Source organism: Ictalurus furcatus, chromosome 5 (assembly GCF_023375685.1).
Source record: "Ictalurus furcatus strain D&B chromosome 5, Billie_1.0, whole genome shotgun sequence".
NCBI classification, from domain to species: domain Eukaryota; kingdom Metazoa; phylum Chordata; class Actinopteri; order Siluriformes; family Ictaluridae; genus Ictalurus; species Ictalurus furcatus.
Window position 1 is genome coordinate 31,956,865 of NC_071259.1, and position 22,647 is coordinate 31,979,511.

At 42.6% G+C, this 22,647-nt stretch overlaps 2 protein-coding genes across 4 annotated transcripts; one reads left to right on the forward strand and one right to left on the reverse strand.

Moving 5' to 3' along the window:
- Positions 1 to 53: 53 nt before the first annotated feature.
- Positions 54 to 6,576, reverse strand: ptgesl (prostaglandin E synthase 2-like). The gene is made up of 7 exons (XM_053625986.1): positions 6,304 to 6,576; positions 4,959 to 5,153; positions 4,795 to 4,850; positions 4,562 to 4,714; positions 2,244 to 2,444; positions 1,968 to 2,085; positions 54 to 502 (listed from the first exon to the last, which is right to left on the reverse strand). The coding sequence occupies exons 1-7, from the start codon at positions 6,574 to 6,576 to the stop codon at positions 380 to 382; spliced, it is 1,119 nt and encodes a 372-aa protein (XP_053481961.1). The 3' UTR covers positions 54 to 379.
- Positions 6,577 to 8,068: 1,492 nt separating this feature from the next.
- Positions 8,069 to 20,073, forward strand: abhd17ab (abhydrolase domain containing 17A, depalmitoylase b). Of its 3 annotated transcripts, none has more exons than XM_053625982.1 (5): positions 8,069 to 8,348; positions 11,061 to 11,485; positions 14,017 to 14,211; positions 14,515 to 14,694; positions 15,568 to 20,073. In XM_053625982.1, the coding sequence occupies exons 1-5, from the start codon at positions 8,187 to 8,189 to the stop codon at positions 15,791 to 15,793; spliced, it is 1,188 nt and encodes a 395-aa protein (XP_053481957.1). In that variant the 5' UTR covers positions 8,069 to 8,186; the 3' UTR covers positions 15,794 to 20,073. The 3 variants fall into 3 exon arrangements, with proteins under 3 accessions (XP_053481957.1, XP_053481959.1, XP_053481958.1); XM_053625984.1 differs by having other exon boundaries at positions 8,330 to 8,410; XM_053625983.1 differs by lacking the exon at positions 8,069 to 8,348 and adding an exon at positions 8,700 to 9,209.
- Positions 20,074 to 22,647: the final 2,574 nt, after the last annotated feature.

A 22,647-nucleotide genomic window follows, 5' to 3' on the forward strand; every position in this document is an offset into this window, starting at 1 on the left:
TCCTGCGACATGAAGCAGTGAAAATTCATCAGACCAAGAAACGAGCCCGTGGACGTGTTTCAGAGATTTTTAATTTCAATCGGGCGAGTAAAGTCAGTGCAGGAGCCGGAATCAGCGGCCTGATCCGCGTCGGTTCGTCAGTACTCTTTATTGCTGCTCTCGTTACTCCTTATTTATCATTACAGCATAGCAGAGAGAGAAAGAAATAAATTATCAGAAATCAGACACAGGATGAATCGGATGAAGTGGAAAGGAAAGCCGCGGAACGTCCTGTACGTTATCGTACGCCGCACACCGCTCGCCCGATTGGCTTCACGACCCACGCCGTTACGTTCTGTAAAAGGGACCCGTTCGAGGCAGAACCGAAGGGGTGTGCGGATCATTCGGGACGATGGCGCATGGCGTCCTGCATGCGTCTGTACCACTTCTTCACTTTCGTGTTCTCCATCATGTCGTCGAAAGCCTCAAGACCCTCCATGACCCTCAGAACACCAAACACCGCCTGAAACATACGTACACGCTCCATGTGAAGAAATGGAAAGACGGTCGAGTTTGAAAGAAAAACAACAGTTTAAAAATAATAATTATTAAGGTTTTATATATAAATAAATATAAATATATATATATATATATATATATAAATATATATATATATATATATAAATATATATATATATATATATATAAATATATATATATATATATAAATATATATATATATATATATAAATATATATATATATATATATAAATATATATATATATATAAATATATATATAAATATATATATATATATATAAATATATATATATATATATATAAATATAAATATATATATATATATATAAATATAAATATATATATATATATATATAAATATAAATATATATATAAATAAATATATATATATAAATATATATATATATATATATATATATAAATAAATATATAAATATATATATATATAAATATATAAAAATATAAATAAAATGTGTGGCGACAGAGTGAAAGAGCAATAAATAAATGAAAGAAAAAAATGTGAAAAAAGAAGAAGCGTGAAAGAGCAAGAAAGAAAATAAAAAGAAGAGAGTAAAGAAGGAAAGTAAAGAAAGAAGTGAAAGAGCAAGAAAAAAGTAAAGAAATGAAAGAAGCGTGAAAGCAAGAAAGAAAAGAAAAAGATGAGCGTAAAGAAAAGTGAAAGAAAGAGCAAGAAAGAAAAGTGAAAGAAAGAAGAGTGAAAGAGCAAGAAAGAAAAGTGAAAGAAAGAAGAGTGAAAGAGCAAAAAAGAAAAGAAAAAGACGAGCGTAAAGAAAAGTGAAAGAAAGAAGAGTGAAAGAGCAAGAAAGAAAAGTGAAAGAGCAAGAAAGAAAAGAAAAAGACGAGCGTAAAGAAAAGTGAAAGAAAGAAAAGTGAAAGAAAGAGGAGTGAAAGAGCAAGAAAGAAAAGAAAAAGACGAGCGTAAAGAAAAGTGAAAGAGCAAGAAAGAAAAGTGAAAGAAGAGTGAAAGAGCAAGAAAGAAAAAAGAAAGTAAAGAAATGAAAGAAAAAAATTGTGAAAGAAAGTAAAGAAAAGATAGAAAGAAATCAAAAAAAGAAGAGTGAAAGAGCAAGAAAAAAAAAGAAGAGAGTAAAGAAGGAGCAAGAAAGAAAGTAAAGAAATGAAAGAAGCGTGAAAGAGCAAGAAAGAAAAATAAATGAGTGGAAAGAAAAGTGAAAGAAATGAAGAGAGTACAGAAAAAGTAAAGAGAAAGAAATGAAAGGAAAAAAAAAGAGTGAAAGAGCGCGAGAAAGAAAAGAAATAAAGAAGAGAGAGTAAAGTAAGAAAGAAGGAAAGAAAAGAGTGAAAGAAAGAACAAGAACGTCACGTGATGACGTTTTGACACGTGTCTGCCGATCGACGCCATTCCGTGTTAAAGCTCTGCAGTAATTGCGTGCAGTCAAATCTTTTTGCCCAATCGTTTGTTTACCAGATCGGCGAGGTTGGGGTTTTCTCCTCCCATGAATGTCTTCTTTTTCCCGATGGCCGCCACCCAGTCGTTCACCGCCTTGTACAGGTCCTGCCTCACGTCGTCCTGCAGGTTGTGTCTGAGGACGTGAGGGAAACAGCGTCCGTTACAGCAGACGCCGCGTACCAACGTGACGTACGGATGTTATACGGTCGTATCTCCGGCCCTGCGGCAGACCGGATTAACCCCGTCACGTATCCGCGCGTGCGGCGGGACGACTGCGCCGCCTTCACCCACCTGTTCTTCAGTCGTTTGGAGATGAGCCACATGGCCGCCGCTCCTACGTACTTGGCGAAGAAGCCTTCGAACGCGCCGAACTTTCCCTCGCGGACGATGTAGTCGAAGGAAGCCAGGGCCTCGGCCGGGGTCCGGTACACGTTAGGGGAGATGAGGTGCACGAGCCAGTCGTCTGCCCATTTACGCCATTTTATTTCCTCTCTGAAAACACACACACACACACACACACACACACACACACACACGCACACACACTCTCACATATACACTCATTCATTGTGTACTGCTATTTTATACAACGTTGTGATCAGACTGAGGAAGAAAAGATCACGCGTATCCAGCACGCTACGTCTTAAACGATCATCCAATCACGTTCCGGACGGCCGGTGACATCACAGCCTGGTGATAGTATAATACAGTGCACTGTTTAGAAAAAAACTCGTAGTGAAAAGACTGTAAAGACTCGGAGAAGAGCGGCATTCTGACCAGCGGGAGGAAATTAAATCCTTCAAATAAATACATGGTTAAAAATAATGACGTCTTATGAGTTACTGCACTGATTAATTATTCAAATAATGTTAATTCTTAATAAATTTAAAAAACACGAAAGAAAAAGAAACATGATAAATCAACTGTGTGTGTGTGTGTGTATAATTTCTTTTTATAAATAATAAGTAAAATATTGTTTTAGAAATAAATCATTCTTACTTCAATAAAGAGAACAAGAAGAAAGAAAGAAAGAAAGAAAGAGGGGAAGAAAGAAAAGTAATAAAGAAAAAGCGGTGAAAGTGAGAAAGAAAGAAAAGAAATAAGGAAAGAGCAAATGTAAGAGAGTGAGAGATACGGCGAGAGACAGAGAGAGATAGTTGAGAGAGAGAGAGAGAGACAGATAAATAGAGTGAGAGATAGACAGACAGATAGATATATAGATAGAGAGATAGAGAAATAGAGAAAGAGAGCGAGAAAGACAGATAGATAAATAGAGAGATAGAAAGAGAGAGAGATTGATAGAGAGAAAGAGATTTAGAGAGAGAGCGAGAGAGACAGATAGATAGATAGAGAGAGAGAGAGAAAGAGACAGAGATAGATAGATAGAGAGAAAGAGAGATAGATTGAGAGAGAGAGACAGAGATAGATAGAGAGAGAGAGTGAGAGATAGAGATATATATATATAGAGATAGACAGATAGATAGATAGATAGAGAGAGAGAGAGACAGAGAGAGAGAGAGTGAGAGAGACAGAGATAGATTGAAAGATAGAGAGAGAGATAGATTGAGAGATAGACAGAGAGAGTGAAAGACAGAGATAGAGATATATATATAGAGAGATAGACAGATAGAGAGAGAGAGAGAGACAGAGATAGATTGAGAGATAGTGAGAGAGAGACAGAGAGAGAATGAGAGAGACAGAGAGAGATAGATAGAGAGAAAGAGAGATAGATTGAGAGAGAGAGAGACAGAGATAGATAGAGAGAGTGAGAGAGATAGAGATATATATAGAGATAGACAGATAGATAGATAGATAGAGAGAGAGAGACAGAGAGAGAGTGAGAGAGACAGAGATAGATTGAAAGATAGACAGAGAAAGAGAGATAGATTGAGAGATAGAGAGAGAGACAGAGAGAGTGAAAGACAGAGATAGAGATATATATATAGAGAGATAGAGAGAGAGAGATAGTGAGAGAGAGACAGAGAGATAGATAGAGAGAAAGAGAGATAGATTGAGAGAGAGAGACAGAGATAGATAGAGAGAGTGAGAGAGAGAGATATATATAGAGATAGACAGATAGATAGATAGATAGAGAGAGAGAGACAGAGAGAGAGAGTGAGAGAGACAGAGATAGATTGAAAGACAGAGAAAGAGAGATAGATTGAGAGAGAGAGAGAGACAGAGAGAGTGAAAGACAGAGATAGAGATATATATATAGAGAGATAGAGAGAGAGAGATAGTGAGAGAGAGACAGAGAGATAGATAGAGAGAAAGAGAGATAGATTGAGAGAGAGAGACAGAGATAGATAGAGAGAGTGAGAGAGATAGAGATATATATAGAGATAGACAGATAGATAGAGAGAGAGACAGAGAGAGAGAGTGAGAGAGACAGAGATAGATTGAAAGATAGACAGAGAAAGAGAGACAGATTGAGAGATAGAGAGAGAGACAGAGAGAGTGAGAGACAGATAGAGATATATATATATAGATAGAGAGAGAGAGAGAGAGAGAGAGAGAGAGAGAGAGATAGTGAGAGAGAGAGATAGAGATAGTGAGAGAGAGAGACCGAGACAGAGAGAGATAGATAGAGATAGAGAGCTGTGTCTCACTGCCTGGACGTTTTCTCAGGGTAGTAGTGCGTGTGTTTGGTTTCGTCCACCATCACCCAGTACTTGTTCCCGAACTCTATCACTTCTTTCCCTCTGTCGTTCTTCCCCTTCATCTCGGGGTAACAGGCCAGGACCTCAGGAACGGACTTCTCCCTGCAGAAGTGTTTAAACCTGATCGTTAATCTCACGCTGAGCCGAGGAAAGGCCCGACGTCCAGTCTGAGACACACTCACCTGCTGATCAGGTACGTCATCAGAGCGCTGATGATGACAGACGAGTCGTTCAGTTGCTGTCCGGGACAGAAGGAGAGAAGAAAGATGGAGTTTAACACACGGAGGGGAAAAAACCCTCTTCAGCATGTCACATGACACAAGCGGAAACATAACGGCGGTCTTACGATGCTTTCGTTCACCATCAGGATGGGAACTTTCCTGTACGTGGACCACTTGATTTCCTGCCGCATGACGGGGTTGACCTCCACGACGTCGTACGGGAGGCCATGATAGTCCAGGAAGGCGCGCACTTTACTGCAGAACGGACAGGTCTTATACTGATACAGCGTCAGCTTCAGATCCCACACCACACCTGCTGCCTGAAGAAAAGAGCATCAAGAACCATTAAACACGAGATACACACTCCAAGAGGCAACAATGGGTTAAGATGGACTTAAAGGTGCGTTAGGTAAGATCGGGGGCGCCGTAACGGGGGGGAAGATTACGACCATTCAGCTTTCTGTGAGGAATCGATCGAAATTTAATGCAATCAAATAAAATCTGCTGTACCTGTCCGAGTGAGTTTATGATTCGTAGTGCGATTCGTGCGTGAATCGTTTGCTCGAGTCGGTTCGTTTTCGATGAAGTGGAGAATCCCGTTGATAAAACCAGTCCGAATGATTCGTTCACGAATAGAACCGATTCGGTTCTCGAGTTCAACTCACTGATTCAATGATCCGGTTACTGTTTTAGATAACCTCCACATTTCTTTCTGGAACTGCCGGTGTGTGAAACTTATTATTCACTCAATGAATACTACTACTACTACTACTACTACTAATAATAATAATAATAATAATAATAATAATAATAAAGTTCATTGTTCTTGGTACTTGGGGAATAAGAAATTACAAGTTGACAGCTTATAAAGATATCCAGACAGAGTTTCTATGGTGTGTGTATGACAGAGAGAGAGTAAAATGGTGTTAATTACTTGTACTGTATATATAGTTATTTGTAAATAGTTATAAAAAGCATAAATGTAGGAGTACAAATTAGGCAGGGGACCCAGAAAGCCTAGCGGTGTCCCTGGGTAAGATTAGTGTTTTTCTTTTTCTTCTTCCTCAAGGCTGGTGGGTTGGACATTCAAATGATTTCCGCCCATGTTCATGAAGCCCCGCCCACGTTTATAAAACCCCGCCTATGTTCACGAAATCCCGCCCGTGCCCATGAAGCCCCGCCCCCAGGACCTAAGATGACTCTTTGAGTAAGGTAACGCATCCAAATACAAACTTCCGGACCGGATGTCAGTTTTCCAAACCGGTTTTCTCAGTGACTTAATAAATGTTTGCTAAGGTCCTGGTTTTATGCATTGTTTTATGACCATGTTCTACACATCTTCCAGGTTCTTTTTGTACAAGTAAGGAATAATAAAAGAAATCGACTATCGCACCTTTAAGTGCATGTTTGTTTGTTTTTTATTACCAGGTGTTATTAATAACACGGCTATGATGGTGAACGCGACATCACCTGGAGCTGTTGTTCTGCGTGGTGTCTCTGCAGCAGAGTGTGTTTAACGGTGTGGTACAAACCGAGTCCACCTCCGAGCAGGAACGCACACCTGAGCGCCACTCCGCCGCTTCCGGTCCGCCTCACAGCGCGTGCAAAGCCGCGCGGAAAGCCGCTGTAAGCTCGCGCAGAGAGCCGCGTGGAAACCAGCGCCGGATTCCCTCCTGGGAAAGTTGTGTTGTGTAGAAGCAGCCGGCCGACCTTCCCCAAGCTCCTCACGCAGGACGCCGCCATCTTGCTCTGACGTCACACTGCCTGTAGCTCACGCGACACGCGGAAATGAAACTACACGGTCATATTCGAGCTTAAAGGCTTTTCTAATCATGTATAATAATAATAATAATAATAAGGAACATATAGTTATCTTATTTGTACACATACATTATGGTGCTTTCGCAAGAGTGCAATTTTATTATTATTATTATTATTATTATTTTAAAAAAATGGAGTGATGCAAAACTCAACTTTCAAGGTTTTCCAAAGTCCATCTTTATGTACAGTGCTGTGAAAAAGTATTTCTACACATTTATTACTTAATTGTTTCAGACCAAGACAACTTGAGATTTTTTTTTTATTTGAAGGGAAGAAAAGTTATCCAACAAGAAGTAATCGGTACTTAAAGGGCACAACATCATGACTTTATCCTCAAAATAGTCCGATTTTTTTCATCGTACTATCAGATAATATGACTTTAATTTCAATATATAATCACTTTATTCACTAAATATTGTCATTTTGTTCGTGTAAAATCAGATATTGAAACGTTTGCCTCTCTATACAACGAATTTGTTCTCAAAATATTGTAATTTATTTTGTGATATCAGACATTACGACTTTATTCTAAAATATTGCAATTCTTTATTGTAATGTCAGACATTAAGACTTTTTCCTCAATATATTATGACCGAGAATTACGTTGTAGAATTAAGTCGTGAGAGTTAAAAAATAACATCGTGATATCTGATATTATGAGAAAAAAATCGCAAGATTTTGAGAAGTGAGTTGTAGAATTTAGTCACGAGAGTTCAAAAATAGCGATTTTTCTCATAATATCAGATATTCCAATTCTATTTCTCAGTATATTATGACTTTTTTCTCGTAATATATTCTTAACCCATTCATGCATAGTGTCCACACTTATGGACAGTCAATTTAAGGCTTTTTTTTTTTTTTAAAGTAAAATATAAGATGTCAGTCAGCTCCAAATCAATTCCGAGCATCACTGCAAATTAGCATAATCTCTTCTGTAGACTATTTGTCGATCTCAATCTTTACTAACTTTCTACATGTAAAAATGTTTTTTGGGGTTTTGTTTTTTTGGTGCCAGACTCCACTCATTTTGACATTCATTAGATTTGACATTGGGAAAGTATTATTTTTTAAAATTAATATTATTTCAAGCATACCTTTTTTTTAAAAAAACAAAACAAAACAAAAAAAACAACTAACTTTTGTACCTATGGATTGATTCTTCCATTTACTAGAAGTAATATTTAGACAGAATCAAAATTCACACATTACGCAATTTTAAAAAAAGAAAAGGAAGAGAACATATAAAATAATCTGGATATGCATATAAATAATATATGCATGAAAGGTTTACAGTTTTATATACATATATATATATATATATATATATATATATATATATATAGTTTTTTAAGTATTTACTTCAGTATAAAACGAACAAAAACAAACCAGGCGTTACTAGAGAAGTAAAATGGCGGACACGCCTCCGCCTTTGCGCTACGTCACTTCCGGATGCGGCAAGCCTCCGAGTAGTAGTGGGACTGGAAGCAGCTGAATTCGGCTCTGATCCTTTAGCTCCGTTAGCATCGAGGCTAATGAATGACAGCTCGGTGTCGCTTTCGCTCATCACCCGCCATCATACACACACTCTCCCCTGCTGCTCGACCATCACAGCTGATTTCACCTCCGGAGGAGAAAGACGAGGAAATGTCCACCATTTTATTCATTACCATCTGAGGAGTCGGCGGTGTTTCCAGGTTAGCTTTAGCATTAGCTCGGATAGCTTTTCTGGGAGCTAGCATAGCTGATTAGCACTGAGGTATGAAACAGTCCGGCTTTGGCATTCTGTTAGAGGAAATGTTCTTAATAAAACATGTTCGATATTATTCAAAACGTTCAATTGTTATCACTTTTAACATGATGGGTTAATAATGTCGGCTTAAATCTATCTGCACTGACCTGCTTTAGATACATTTACATTCATTTATGCTATAATGTAATATAATATCATATAAACTAATAATAATTCCCAATTTTTTTTTATTTGTTTATATTATTTATTTGATCCTCTTTGTATGTCATATTCACGCTCTAATTTTATAATATGCGTTATTTTATAAGCTTATTTAAGCTATTCTTTCACATAGACATTTTTTTCAAGATTTAGTTTTTCTAAATTTGTTAAATTTTTATTCAGAGCTTTAATGTGCATTATTCTAAACCACAGAGCATCGATAAATCATTTTTTAAAGCAATATTTGCAGCATATTTGTATTATTTAAGAGTATTATTATTTATTTTTATTATGATTCCATCGTTATTATTGTTATTTTTAATTTTATTAGTTGTCTGTCTATATATTATTTAAAAATCTATTTACAATAGTGCTTCATTTTTCCGTCTAATATATGTAAAATAGTAGATTTTTTTTTAATCCCATGTTGCTGTTGAATCCTGGATTGTGATTGGTCAGAAGGTGTGGATTCAATTTCTATAAGAGTAGCGCGGGTTTATATTAGCGCGCTCGTTCTACTATCGTTTCTATAGCAACAGCTTGTTCGCATATGGCGAGGAGACGTTAATCGAACCTTTTATGGAAGGAGTCTCCAGTGTCGGAGGTAAAGTTTTATCGTATAGCTTTTACTTTCTGGCTTTTCAGACACGAGAGATTAATGAGGTGTTAAATATCTACGTGAATTGTTTTTGCCGTATCCCTGACTTCACGTGACCTTTTTACGTGTCTAACGCCGGTGTATTTTTGCTCTGTGGCCTGGTTAGATCTCTCTTCTGTACATGTCCATAGGGTTGCGTTTCATTTCCACGCTAATTATTCATGACCCGCAGGTGGAGATCGGCTCCGGCTCGGCAAAAATCACACAGCGCGAGGATTAACCTCAAGGGGTTTTTTCCCAGGATGAAATAATGGCTCATTTGCTCAGGAGGGATTATTATTATTATTATTATTATTATTATTAAGTGTGATGCTGTTCTCTAAGTAGACGATATTATTATATATAATTGAGTATAATTACAATGCATTTGAGTAGGGATTAAATTATTAATGTGGTGTGTAATGAGGTTTTTCCTGGCTTAGTGGTAATAGCCTAGGTTTCATTAATATTATCATCATCATCATTATTATTATTATTATTATTGTTATTCTTATTATTGTTATTATTATTGGTATTATTATTTTTTATTAAATATTATGTAATGAATGAATACTTTTGTTTATATGATGGTCTTCTGGTTGGTTGAGTGTGATAAAGGTCTGTGTAATCCGGATTAAACTGAATCTGAGTGAACTCTGAGCGCAGAGGCAAAACGTCCAGTCCCAATCCCGTTCCTTTTCCTAATCCCGTTCCTGTTCCCAATCCTGTTCCTGTTCCCAATCCCAGTCCTGTTCCCAATCCCGTTCCTTTTCCCAATCCCGTTCCTGTTCCAGAACGGTTCCCAATCCCGTTTCTATTTCAGTACGGTTCCCAATCCCGTTCCAGTACGGTTCCCAATCCTGTTCCCGTTCCAGTACGGTTCCCAATCCCGTTCCTGTTCCAGTACGGTTCCCAATCCCGTTCCTGTTCCAGTACGGTTCCCAATCCCGTTCCTGTTCCAGTACGGTTCCCAATCCCGTTCCAGTACGGTTCCCAATCCCGTTCCTGTTCCAGTACGGTTCCCAATCCCGTTCCTGTTCCAGTACGGTTCCCAATCCCGTTCCTGTTCCAGTACGGTTCCCAATCCCGTTCCTGTTCCAGTACGGTTCCCAATCCCGTTCCTGTTCCAGTACGGTTCCCAATCCCGTTCCTTTTCCAGTACGGTTCCCAATCCCGTTCCTGTTCCAGTACGGTTCCCAATCCCGTTCCAGTACGGTTCCCAATCCCGTTCCTGTTCCAGTACGGTTCCCAATCCCGTTCCTGTTCCTAATCCCGTTCCTGTTCCCAGTCCTGTTCCTGTTCCAGTACAGTTCCCAATCCCATTCCCAATCCCATTCCCAGTCTCGTTCCCATTCCCAGAATGGTTCCCCATCGCGTTCCCAATCCAAATCTAGGAAAATCAGCAGCTCTCCATCTACAGAGAAACAACGACTTCTGTAGGAGGCTTTACTGTGATATTGTTGAATCATCTTTCTGTTACATCATCTCTCTCTCTCTCTCTCTCTCTCTCTCTCTCTCTCTCTCTCTCTCTCTCTCTCTCCTTTTTCTTTCTCTTTTTCTTTCTCTCTCACTTTCTCTCACAATTTCTTTATTTATGTCTCTGTCTCTATCTGTTTCTCTCTCGTTCGCGCTCTCTCTCACTCACACACACACACACACACGGTCTCTCTCATCCATCTGTGTGTCTGTCTCTGTATCTCTCTCTTTCTATCCATTTCTCATTTTCTTGGTCTCTCTTTATATCTGTTTATTGCTCTGTCTCTTTCCCTGTCTGTCTGTCTGTCTGTCTCTCTCTCTCTCTGTCTCTCTCTCCTACAGTTGACGATGAATGGCCTGTCTGTCAGTGAGCTGTGTTGCCTGTTCTGCTGTCCTCCATGCCCGAGCCGTATCGCCGCTAAGTTGGCCTTCCTGCCCCCCGAGCCCACCTACACCCTCCTGCCGGATCTGGAAGCAGGCCCGGTGTCCACCAGCTCCACCACGGCGCCTGGTCTGCGCTCTCGAGGCGGCTCTGCAGCAGGAGGAGGAGGAGGAGGAGGTGCCGGCGGCGGCGCTGTCGTAGGTGTGGGCGGGGGTGTTGGAGGAGGTGTAGGAGGAGGAGAGGGGCGCTGGAAGCTCCATCTCACAGAACGGGCCGAGTTTCAGTATTCCCAGCGGGAGCTGGACGTCACCGAAGTGTTCCTGACGCGCTCGAGTCGAGGGAACCGAGTGGGCTGCATGTACATCCGCTGCGCTCCCACAGCACGGTGAGGCACACCGACACCAGACCCCTAAAACACCATCGCAGTACCTCGCTGTACACATCATTATATATCGTTTCCCCAACAAAACATCACCTGGGGGCAGCAAGGAAATCTAAAAACACGAACACTTCATGATGATCGTGATCCTTAGAGAAGCACCGAGCAGGTGCACGTGCAGTTTATATGCTTTTATTGACATTTTATCACCAGATTATTCACAGTTTATAACTCCTTACGTTTATTTACAATCCCGGCTTGATAATGAATCCAAAAAATCGCCGACTACATGCTACAGTAGCGACGTAACGTGCACACAAGACGTGTTGCGTGTGCCTGGCCACGCCCCCTTCTTTTCCTTTCTCAGCATCGCTCCAAAGCCGAGGTCAGTCGGTGATGATGGCGTATTGCACACGATGCAAAATGCCAAACCCCACCCTCACTACCCTGCCCGCGGATGCAGAAACGTCCGCTCCGTCTCCATCGCTCCCGTCCGTAACCGCGCTCGACTAGAGGTGTGGGCGGGACCGATTCTTTCATGATCCAGCTCAAGGGGCCGTTCATTTTCGTTTGTGAGAAACAACGAGCGGTTAGTTTAACATCGAACAGCGTCACGTCTCACACCGCTAGTCTCAAACGGACGCTCGAATCTTACTGGCAAAAAAGAAAAAGAAAATATTCGTCCGCATCATGTTCCTGCGTATTTCTATATTCCGAGTATATCTACAGCGCGTGCGTCAGACTTCCTCACACACGTACATCTATCTTTCTTCTCGTCCTATTTACATGCTTGTCCTTTCTTTTCCATTCTTGTTCCTGCTTTCTCTCTCTCTCATTCCCTCTCTCTCTCCCCCTCTCCCTCTCTCTCTCTATCTCTCTCCCCCTCCCTCCCTCCCTCCCTCTCTGTGTGTGTGTGCTATCTTTAAACGCTGCTCAGATGTTCCCGCTCTCTCTCCTCCCTTTGCGGTTTTTTTTCTTCCTCAGTTCTCTTTGTTTCCTTCGTGTGTGTGTGTGTGTGTGTGTGTGTGTGTGTGTGTGTGTGTGTGTGTGTGTGTGGGGTAAAAAATGTCACGTGGTCAAACGTCAAAACCGTCTTATTTTAAAACCGGATTGATTCTATTGTTTGATATACAAAAAGCTCCACACAGGAAGTACAGACTTAGAGGAATTCCCTCGAACAGGAAAAGCGAGTCGCGGGCCGATTAGGACCGTGGGTAGCCGTCCGTGTTACCGTGGTAACGGCATCCGGTCTGTTATTTTGTTTAGTTGTTCCGTGCTAATCATAGGAAGACACGCACGAACGCAGTTAAACGGTTAAACATGTTAAGCGATATCCTCCAATACCTACCTCAAAGGGCATCGAAAATGAGCCGGAGGTGACTGTCGCACGCGAGAGCACTTCACTTCCGTGAGCGCCGAGACACTCCGCTTCCTTCCCCTCGCTCGTTTAAATAATTAAAGTAAAAGAAAGCAATTTTCCTAAAGCTTTATTTATTAGCGTTCTGATTGTTTGTGCTTTCAAAACAATAAATAAATATTTTTAAATATAAAAGAGTGTTTTTCCGAGGTGTATTTTATTAAACTGCCGTTTTTAACTTTTTAAATAGTGACATTACGATCACGGGTATTGCGATATCTTTTTATTTTTTTTTATAGCTATTTATTTAGTTTCGAAGTAGTTGCAGATCCGAACGTTTTCAAATCTTTCTTTAATGTTAACCTTTCTGATTTTATCATTCCGACAGCGACGCTTAAAACGGCGACGCCGGTCTCACGGGGAAACCGCTTGAACACGCCCGGGTCCGTCTCTCTCTCTCTCCCGACGCCGTCGATATCGTTCCGAGCCTTTGGCCTGGTTAGAGCAGCGCTGGGAGGAGAACATGATCGGACGTGTTTGAAGAAACGTTGCAGGGTGTTTCAGATAAAAGCGCATTCCTGTTTAATTAGTTTCACACACACACACACACACACACACACGTGTGAAAGTGAAAGCACTAGACTAGGGTAGACTTAACTCCAGGTTAAAGTTTGCAGGTTTTAAGCTAAATATTGATCCAGGGTGTGATCTGCATGAAGGTGACTCCATCAAGCCCCGCCCATCCAGCCGTCATTCCAGGTTTAATTACGGTTTAATGACTTTATAACTCTCTTTATCATCTCAGCCTGATTGTGTACGGTTCTGATGCGTCGCAGGTTATTTTTGCTAAAAACAGAAGACGTCTTTCGCTGCAGTATCGAAAAGTCTGTGTGGATGTAATATCGGATTTTGTTTAATTTTTTTAAAACGCGTATAAACATTGATGTTTTAGACTTTTTTTTTTTTTTTTTTTTTAGTACACCTGGGTGACTAGGAACAGGAAACTGTTTCACAGGGGTATAAATATGAGGTAACACACAGGCCAAATTCCCTTCGTCATTCATAACGAGGAAAAGACCAAGGAATATAGCTGGGATTAATCACATTGGGATGGAGCGCTGCAGAACGAGCTAATCTGTCTCTCTGTGTGTGTGTGTGTGTGTGTGTGTGTCCCGGGCAGGTTCACCGTGCTCTTTTCCCACGGTAACGCTGTAGATCTGGGGCAGATGAGCAGTTTTTACATCGGCCTGGGGACGCGCATCAACTGCAACATCTTCTCCTACGACTACTCGGGCTACGGCGTGAGCACGGGAAAACCGTCCGAGAAGAACCTGTACGCGGACATCGACGCGGCGTGGCAGGCTCTACGCACGCGGTAACGCGCGACGCTGACGTTAACAGCAGTGTGTTTGTGATCGATCACGTCTCTACCGTTATCTTCTGCACCTTCTTAACATGTACCTTTAACCTGGGAACGTCGCTGTGTGTAGTTCACCTTTAACGAGTGCACTAAGATGCGCCTTCCTAAGTAGAAGGTGCTACAAAGGCACGTGATAAAGGTTCAGAAAGTATGCTTAAGAGTACCACCTGAGCGACACGGAGAAATGCTGAGATAGAATAGAAGAAAATAGAAAGTACGTGAGTTAACGCGCTCGAAATATTTTTTTGGTCGTCTCAGGTACGGCATCAGCCCCGAGAACATCATCCTGTACGGGCAGAGCATCGGCACGGTGCCCACGGTGGACCTGGCGTCGCGGTACGAGTGTGCGGCCGTCATCCTGCACTCTCCGCTCACCTCGGGCATGAGGGTCGCCTTCCCCGACACCAAGAAGACCTACTGCTTCGACGCGTTCCCCAAGTGAGTCCCCCCGAAAAACACGCCCCGGTTTCCCTTACGGCTAAATCCAAACAGCAGTGAAACGAAATACAAATAAACTCAACGACAACACAAGAATAAAAACAAACACAGCAAATCAATCAAAACTTGGGTAGGATGAGGGGGGGGTGGGGGGGTTCTGTCTGAAACACTAGCACTCGGACCTAGATACAGAATGTGAATGTGATTGAAAGGAATGAAAAAAGAAAGAAAGGGTGGGAGGGAGAGAGAAAGAAAAAAGGGACAGAGAGAAAAAGGGTATGATGAGAGAGAGAGAATTTAAGCGAAAGACCGGAAGGAGGGCAAAAAAAGAACAAAGGAACAGCATGCAATAAACGGATATAAAAATGAACAGAAAAAGTAGGGATGGGGAGGAAAGGAGGGGAGAGAAGGAAGGGAATGTAAGAAAAGGAGGGAAAGTTGAAATTATTGATTATTTCCATCTGTCTCTGTCCCTCTCTCTCACTCTGTCTCTCTCTCTGTCTCTCTCTCTGTGTCTCTCTGTCTCTCTCTCTCTGTGTGTCTCTGTGTGTGTGTGTCTCTCTTTCTCTCTCTCTCTCTCTCTCTCTCTCTCTCTCTCTCTCTCTGTGTCTCTCTCTCTCTGTCTCTGTGTGTGTGTGTCTCTCTTTCTCTCTCTCTCTCTCTCTCTCTCACTCTGTCTCTCTCTCTGTGTCTCTCTGTCTCTCTCTCTCTGTGTGTCTCTGTGTGTGTGTGTCTCTCTTTCTCTCTCTCTCTCTCTCTCTCTCTCTCTGTCTCTCTCTCTCTCTGTGTGTCTGTGTGTGTGTGTGTGTGTCTCTCTTTCTCTTTCTCTCTCTCTCTCTCTCTCTCTCTCTCTCTTTCTCTCTCTCTCTCTAGCATAGAGAAGGTGTCGAAGATCACGTCTCCGGTGTTGATCATCCACGGGACGGAGGACGAGGTGATCGATTTCTCGCACGGCCTGGCCCTGTACGAGCGCTGCCCCAAAGCTGTGGAGCCGCTGTGGGTGGAGGGGGCGGGGCACAACGACATCGAGCTCTACAGCCAGTACCTGGAGCGTCTGCGCAGGTTCATCGGCCAAGAACTGGCAATCCAGCACACCTGAGCACCTCCCACACATCTCTCCCCCTCTCTCTCTCCCTCTCTCTCTCTCTCTCTCCCTCTCCCTCCCTCCCTCTCTCTCTCTCTCTCTCTCTCTCTCTCTCTCTCTGACCCGTTTACACTTCCTCTTTCATGCATCCTCAATAATTAGGATTTCATGTTTCACGATGAATAAAGCGCGGGTAGAGATGCACCCAGGACTGCTCTGAAACGGACATAAACGGAATAGCAATGTATAATCGGTGTACTTTATTTATTTAATAGCTATTTCCACAGATATTATTAACCGGAATAAACCGCCGAGTGCTCAGAGAAACAACGCTACCTCGAGGGACGAAATAACATTTTTTCCGTTTGCCATAAGGGATCTGTAATTATAAATCAATAAAAAATGTTTTTTGATAAATTAGTTACGTAAGATAAATATCACATCAAATATAAAATGAATGAATTCTATTTATTTTATATCATTTATTTAACTTCCCTTCCCCCGCCTGCCCCTTCCCCCCTTCTCACTCTGTTAAAACTCTTTGTGAGTTGGCTTTGATGGAGAAAAGGGGCGGGGCCGAGCGGATTTCAACATTTCGGGCATTGTTTCGGTTGGAGAAAGGGACGCTTCCTTATACGTATGTTTATGTTTTGGGGGGTAATTATTGTTCTATTACTTAGTTATTATTCTATTGTTATTAGTAATTATTCTATTACTGAGAACAGGTACTAGGATAATTACTTATTCAAATTTATTGTTTTTAAAACTTGAAACGAGTCTCCGCTCAATCCAGATGTGTTAAGCGGACGTGTAAACGGAGTCTCTCTTACTTCCTTTCTTTCTGTCTGTCTCTCTCTCGGTTTTTCCTCTCTCTCTTTTTATATTGTCGACATGTCTCCGGTGGGAGTGAGACAGGTGTCGATAAACCGGCGTGGACTCCTCCACGTTTATACGGACTTCGTTGTTGTTTGGAGCGACTCGATGCTGACGACCGACCGCGGAGGTTCTCGCTACTTTGATGCGGTTGTTCTGACCTCCTCTCTGTGTGTGTGTGTGTGTGTGTGTGTGTGTGTGTGTGTGTGTGTGTGTGTCCTCGATGAGCGACAGTGCTGGAAAACACACCAGGCTCGAACGTCTTTCTCTTCCTCGATCGGTAGAGTTTACGGGAGCTGCTTTTTCGTAGCCTTCCTACGTTAATTAGCGTCGTTATTGCTGCGATTAAACTTCGCCCCGTTTTTATTATCATTAACGCGTGCGCTCTTTTCCTTCTGAGTTTTAAAGGTTCCGTACCCCGTCATTAAGCTCCATTCGGTCATTCGGCGTAGCGACGTAATGAGCTGACTAATAACCGCGGGATTAGTATAAAGCTGTGGAATGTGTGACCTCGGGCCAGCGTCTTAGAACACGATATCCATGAAAGCGGATGGTTTTTCCTTCCCCGTATGCGGTCACACATGTCCCATTTGTGTGTGAGACACGAAACCGAGCCCCTACCACATCCGAGGAACAGGTGTGTGACGCTGTGATTCTCGCTGTCTCACCCCAGGGGGTGCTGGAGTGAAAAGACACGCGATATTTCGCTCGAGGCGGGGATAAACCAAAGATGCCGATCTCTAGCGTTCGTCTCCGACGGATCAGAATCTCAGACCTACCACAATCCCTATTCTTCAATCATCGACCCCGCCCCACCCCGGGGTGACTCGTGACTCATCCGTTTACCTTTAACCCGTCTCCTTTAATCACCCGTTTTAGACTATCGCGATAGGTCACGCTGACGATGCGATAAACCTTTACTTCTTTGCATATAAACGATCATTGTTTAGAAATATGTTGACGTTGGCGTTCGAGACAAAGCCTTACGGCGAATCAAAATGGCAGCTACGTTAATATTTTACAAAACTGGCGAGTAGGAACGTACCGGCTCAGGAGATATCCGTTACGGTTTTCAGAACGAGTACCTGCATACGTGTACCCGCGAACACCGTCCTTAATTTAACGGATTTAGATGTATTTTTCAGAATTCACCCGAATTTTAAGTGTCTTCAAATGCAGTACAGAGTGTATCCAGTAGGGGGCGATGATGACTGAAATGACGACATAACACCAGGAGTCATCTCCGATCTCAGCAGCTATGTTTTTTTTTGTTGTTTATTTGCGGAAAACTACTCTAACCGGCCGAGTGCGCGTCGTGACGACGTCACATGGCGCGTCTTCGTGTAACTTTGAGATTTTTCCTGGGTTTTGCGTTTAATTTCGGCGATGGCGAAAGGCGTGAGGGACCGATCTATCATACGATGCAATTTCCTTAACCTCTGATCGATGATGTGATTCTCAGGTAGCGTTAATTCGCGAGTGATGACGTAGATAAGAACTGTTTAAAAAAAAAAAAACACACACACAATCACGTTACGAAGTTACAGTCCGATCTCCTCGCTGGTGGCAGTTTATCGTTTTTTTTTTTCTTCTTCTTGGTTTTTTTCAGTAATATAATGACTTCTAATGAAGAACAATCGCTTTATGATCGTTGCATGGATCCATTTCGATCGGAATCACAGATTCGCGACACACTCGCTACGCACCTGAACAGATAAATAGACCGAGATACAAACGAATAATAAAGAAGCGTCCAACCGTCAACAGTGGTGGTTCATTTAGGAACCAGGACAGAAGTGTAAAAGTGAAAATGCCCTGCAGGCGTAGAGAGCTCGTCGCCGTTTCAGTGTCTGTGTAGCGATGATGGAAATGAAATAAAGGAGCGCGGCAGGTGTGAGCGCAGTCGTAGACAAACCGTGGCGCGTGTTTGAGTGTGTGGAAGACGAAAGACTCGAGCCAAGGCACTGGACAAAGCTCAAACTGTCCGAGGATCAGCTGTGGAGCTGCTGTTTGGTGTGTGTGTGTGTGGGGGTGGGGGTGAGGGGGGGCACAAGTGTTTGGGGGACAAGTGCAACACAGGGGCAGGCTTTGGGAATGAGGATTAAATTGTGAGAATACTGTGTGCGTGTGTGTGTGTGTGTGTGTGTGTGTGAGAGAGAGAGAGATTTCATGGAGGACCCAGATGGACTCGTTTCGACGCTCCAGACCAACGTTTAGATTCTGAACTGATTTTTTTTTTTTTCTTCTCTTGCTGATTTAAAGAAGCTTAAGTTATAAGAGTCTTTTGTAAAAGCACTCGGATGGACGTACTGTATCATATTTACACACACACACACACACACACACGTGTACATGACATTTTCTTCCTTAGGGGTATTTTTTATTTTTTTAATTGATTTATTTTCTCCTCTTCCTCGGGGTTAAACGGGTTTTCCAGGTGGTGTGTTTATTGTCATGGTTGTGTCCACTTACACATTGTTTATTGTAATATATAATAATAATAATTATAATAATTATAATGATTATAAAACTGTTGTTTTTAGTTTTTCCAGATTAAAGATGATCTTAGAGAATTAAAAAAAGGATGAATTGATTATAAGAGTGAAGCGTTCTTATTCAATACGATTCTGAGGGTGTGTGTGTGTGTGTGTGTGTGTGTGTGTGTGTGTGTGTGTGTGTGTGTCTCAAAGCGCATGTTAACAGCAACAGATGGACTCTCTCATACGTCCCAATTATCTTTTCTGTTTTAATGGTCTGCTCCTCACAGACTGTAAAATGATGGAGGCCGAGACGCTTCACACGGACAGATGGAGCTGAAGACACACACACACACACACACACACACACACACACACACCTGCGTCGTTCTTACAAGACTGCATGTGTGGTTTAAGTCTGTGTTAAGCTCTCCAGCTGTTTAACTGCGCCTGTGTGTGTGTGTGAGTGAGAGAGAGAGAGAGAGAAAAAGCAAGAGGTCGATACCTGAGCACAGCCGGCTTTCCTTCAACACACACACACACACACAAACACAGTATGTGTCGGTCAGTCCTGCCTGAGGCTCTAAAATCTGGGAAAGGGTAAGCATATAACACGTTATCGTTACTATAGTAACCGCTCCTTCACAGGGACGTGTACAGCAGACGCGCCACGTAAACAGACCGTGTGCAGCACGATAGTGGACGTGGTGAGGTTTGGAGGTTATGGAAGGAGTCTCCAGTGTCGGCGCTTTCTAACCGTCGGGTTGTGGTGATTTGTTTGTTTATTTATTTATTTTTATTTATAATTTATAATTAAATAATAATAATTTATATTTTTTTATTTTATAGTGGAAAATAATAATCATCATCATAATAATAATAATAATAATAATCTCCATCACACATTGTGTGTGTGTGCTGGATTGAAAGGTCCAGACTCACGCTACAGTGCGTGTCTGGTGTCTCTAGGTGGCGCTCTTGATCCATTTCTGAACCCTGACTGAGCGTTTTGATGTGAAGTAGAAAGACTCGGGGTGTGGCATCAAAGTCGGTTTTAATTAACTGGAGGAGAGAGAGAGTCGTTTTAAACACGTTCAAAGAAAACTCCGGAAGACTTTTTTATTTATTTATTTAATTTTTTGGTAGAGTTTTTGAACCGATGAAAAGGCGAGGAGAGAAAAGTGCCGCGTCTCCGATTCCCTTCCTGCTGCTTGTTAGAGAAACGACTCTAAAGGTTGGGAGATGAAATGGTTTAACTCTAACGCTCCGCAGGAACAGTACAGCTACGACGCTCCTTCACACGCGTCCTCCGTTTAAACCTGGCGTTCCTCTCCTCTCGCACGGCGGGACTCGCGAATGCCTTTTATACAGAATGAACCTATAAGGATGAACTCGATGAAATGTTCAGTTCGGTGTGTGATCGTTAAGAAAAGTCTGTTTGTTATGAACGCACAGACGTGCGTGTCGGTTTCCGACCCCTTTAAGGTGAGCCGAATCACCTATAGGGCCCCCTCCGAAACTATCGGGACGGCGAGGCCAGGTCATTTGTTGATGATGGACTTTAGGATTTCGGCATTTATTTCCCGGTATTTACGTCTAGACGCGTTAAACAACACAAAATATAGAAGCTTTTGTATCAGACCCCGATTTTTATTCTCAGGACCGATATTAACGCTCAGTATTCGGTTGTAAATCCGTTGTTTATTGTGTTATTTCTTCTTTCGTGGTGTTTTTAGCGCAGCTTCTTTCAGTTGTTGTTTGTTTCGGGGGCGGGGTTTCTCCCTTCAGTCTCCTCTTCGGGTTGGGTGAAGGTCCGATGATTGACTCGGACAGTCTAAGACCTTCCGCTTTCCCCTCTGATGAAGTCGTGCGTTTTGGATCGTTGTCCTTCTGCATGATGAAGTTCCTCCCGATTCATTCGGACGCGTTTCTCTGTAAATCGTCAGACAGGATGTTCCTGAATTCGTTCTGCTGCTCGCATCATGAGTTCCATCGTCAATAAAGATCAGTGAGAATGTTCCAGAAGCAGCCGTGCAAACCCCAAGCCATGACGCTACCTCCACCATGTTTCACAGATCAGCTCGTATGTTCTGGATCATGAGCAGATCCTTTCTTTCTCCACACTTTGTCCTTTCCATCACTGTGCTAGAGGTTGATCTCGGTTCCAGAACTTTTGTTGTTCGTCTCTGTATTTCTTTACGAATTCCGATCTGGCATTCTGATTCTTTTGGATTTCTGTTGTCGTGCGGTGTCTGTCGCTCGGTACACCAGTGAGTTCTTTCTTTTTCAGGACGTTCCTGAAATTGTTATTGTATCGGCTATACCCGATGCTTCTGCAACGCCTCTGATGGATTTTCCCTCTTTTTCTCAGCTTCAAAAACGCCTTCCTGTTCTCCCGTAGACAGCTCCCTGATCTTCATGTTGGTTTAACCTTTTTAACAACAAATGCAGTCTTCACAGGTGACACCGAAGGCTCAAACCAAGACTAGATGTTCAGAGCTATTTATTGTTTAAACAATCAAGATGGATGGAGACGTGGTGTGTATGGAGACGTGGTGTGTACGGAGACGTGGTGTGTATGGAGACGTGGTGTGTACGGAGACGTGGTGTGTACGGAGACGTGGTGTGTACGGAGATGTGGTGTGTATGGAGACGTAGTGTGTACGGAGACGTGTGTATGGAGACGTGGTGTGTACGGAGACGTGGGGTGTACGGAGACATGGGGTGTTTGGAGACGTGGTGTGTACGGAGACGTGGGGTGTACGGTGGTGTGGGGTGTACGGAGACGTGGTGTATACGGAGACGTGGTGTGTACGGAGACGTGGTGTGTACGGAGATGTGGTGTATATGGAGGAGATGCAGTTAACCGGAACTGTCCTCTATCCCTACGCCGAATATCATAAAAGCTAGTCTAATTACTATAATAAATCTATTAATAATACAAAGAAAGCAGACAATATGGTTCCTACATACCTTTGATGTTATATATATATATATATATATATATATATATGTGTGTGTTCTATAATAGGTATATATATGTGTGTGTATATATTTCTGTGATCGTGTGCATCATCTGGTTCCCGTTTGCTCTCTGTGTTGAGTGAATAGATGGAGCTCCACATCGGCCGGGACGTGGTGTAATTGCGGGTTAGGGCCGGATGGCAGCAGAAGGGCCGCTCCCCCGCGGATACTGATCGCTCCGTTTCCGTTTATCGCTGTACTTTAACCTCCTGTTCGCAACCTCGAACCCCTCACAACCGCTTATTACTGAACGGAGACGCTGCGTTCTTCTCCCTGACAGCAGCGCTGCTTGTTCTTCTCCTCGCCTTTGTGGTCGCACGTTGTGCACAAGCGTTTATTTATCTCGACGCTGCGCTTTGATGTGTGAGGATTTCGCCATAGCGACGCACCACGGTACAGGAACCTGCAATAGCGTTTAGATACGGAGAATAGCGGATAAACGTCCGCGCACGTGATAACGGGCCAGCGGCAGCATGTCGCGTGTATAATCCGCGA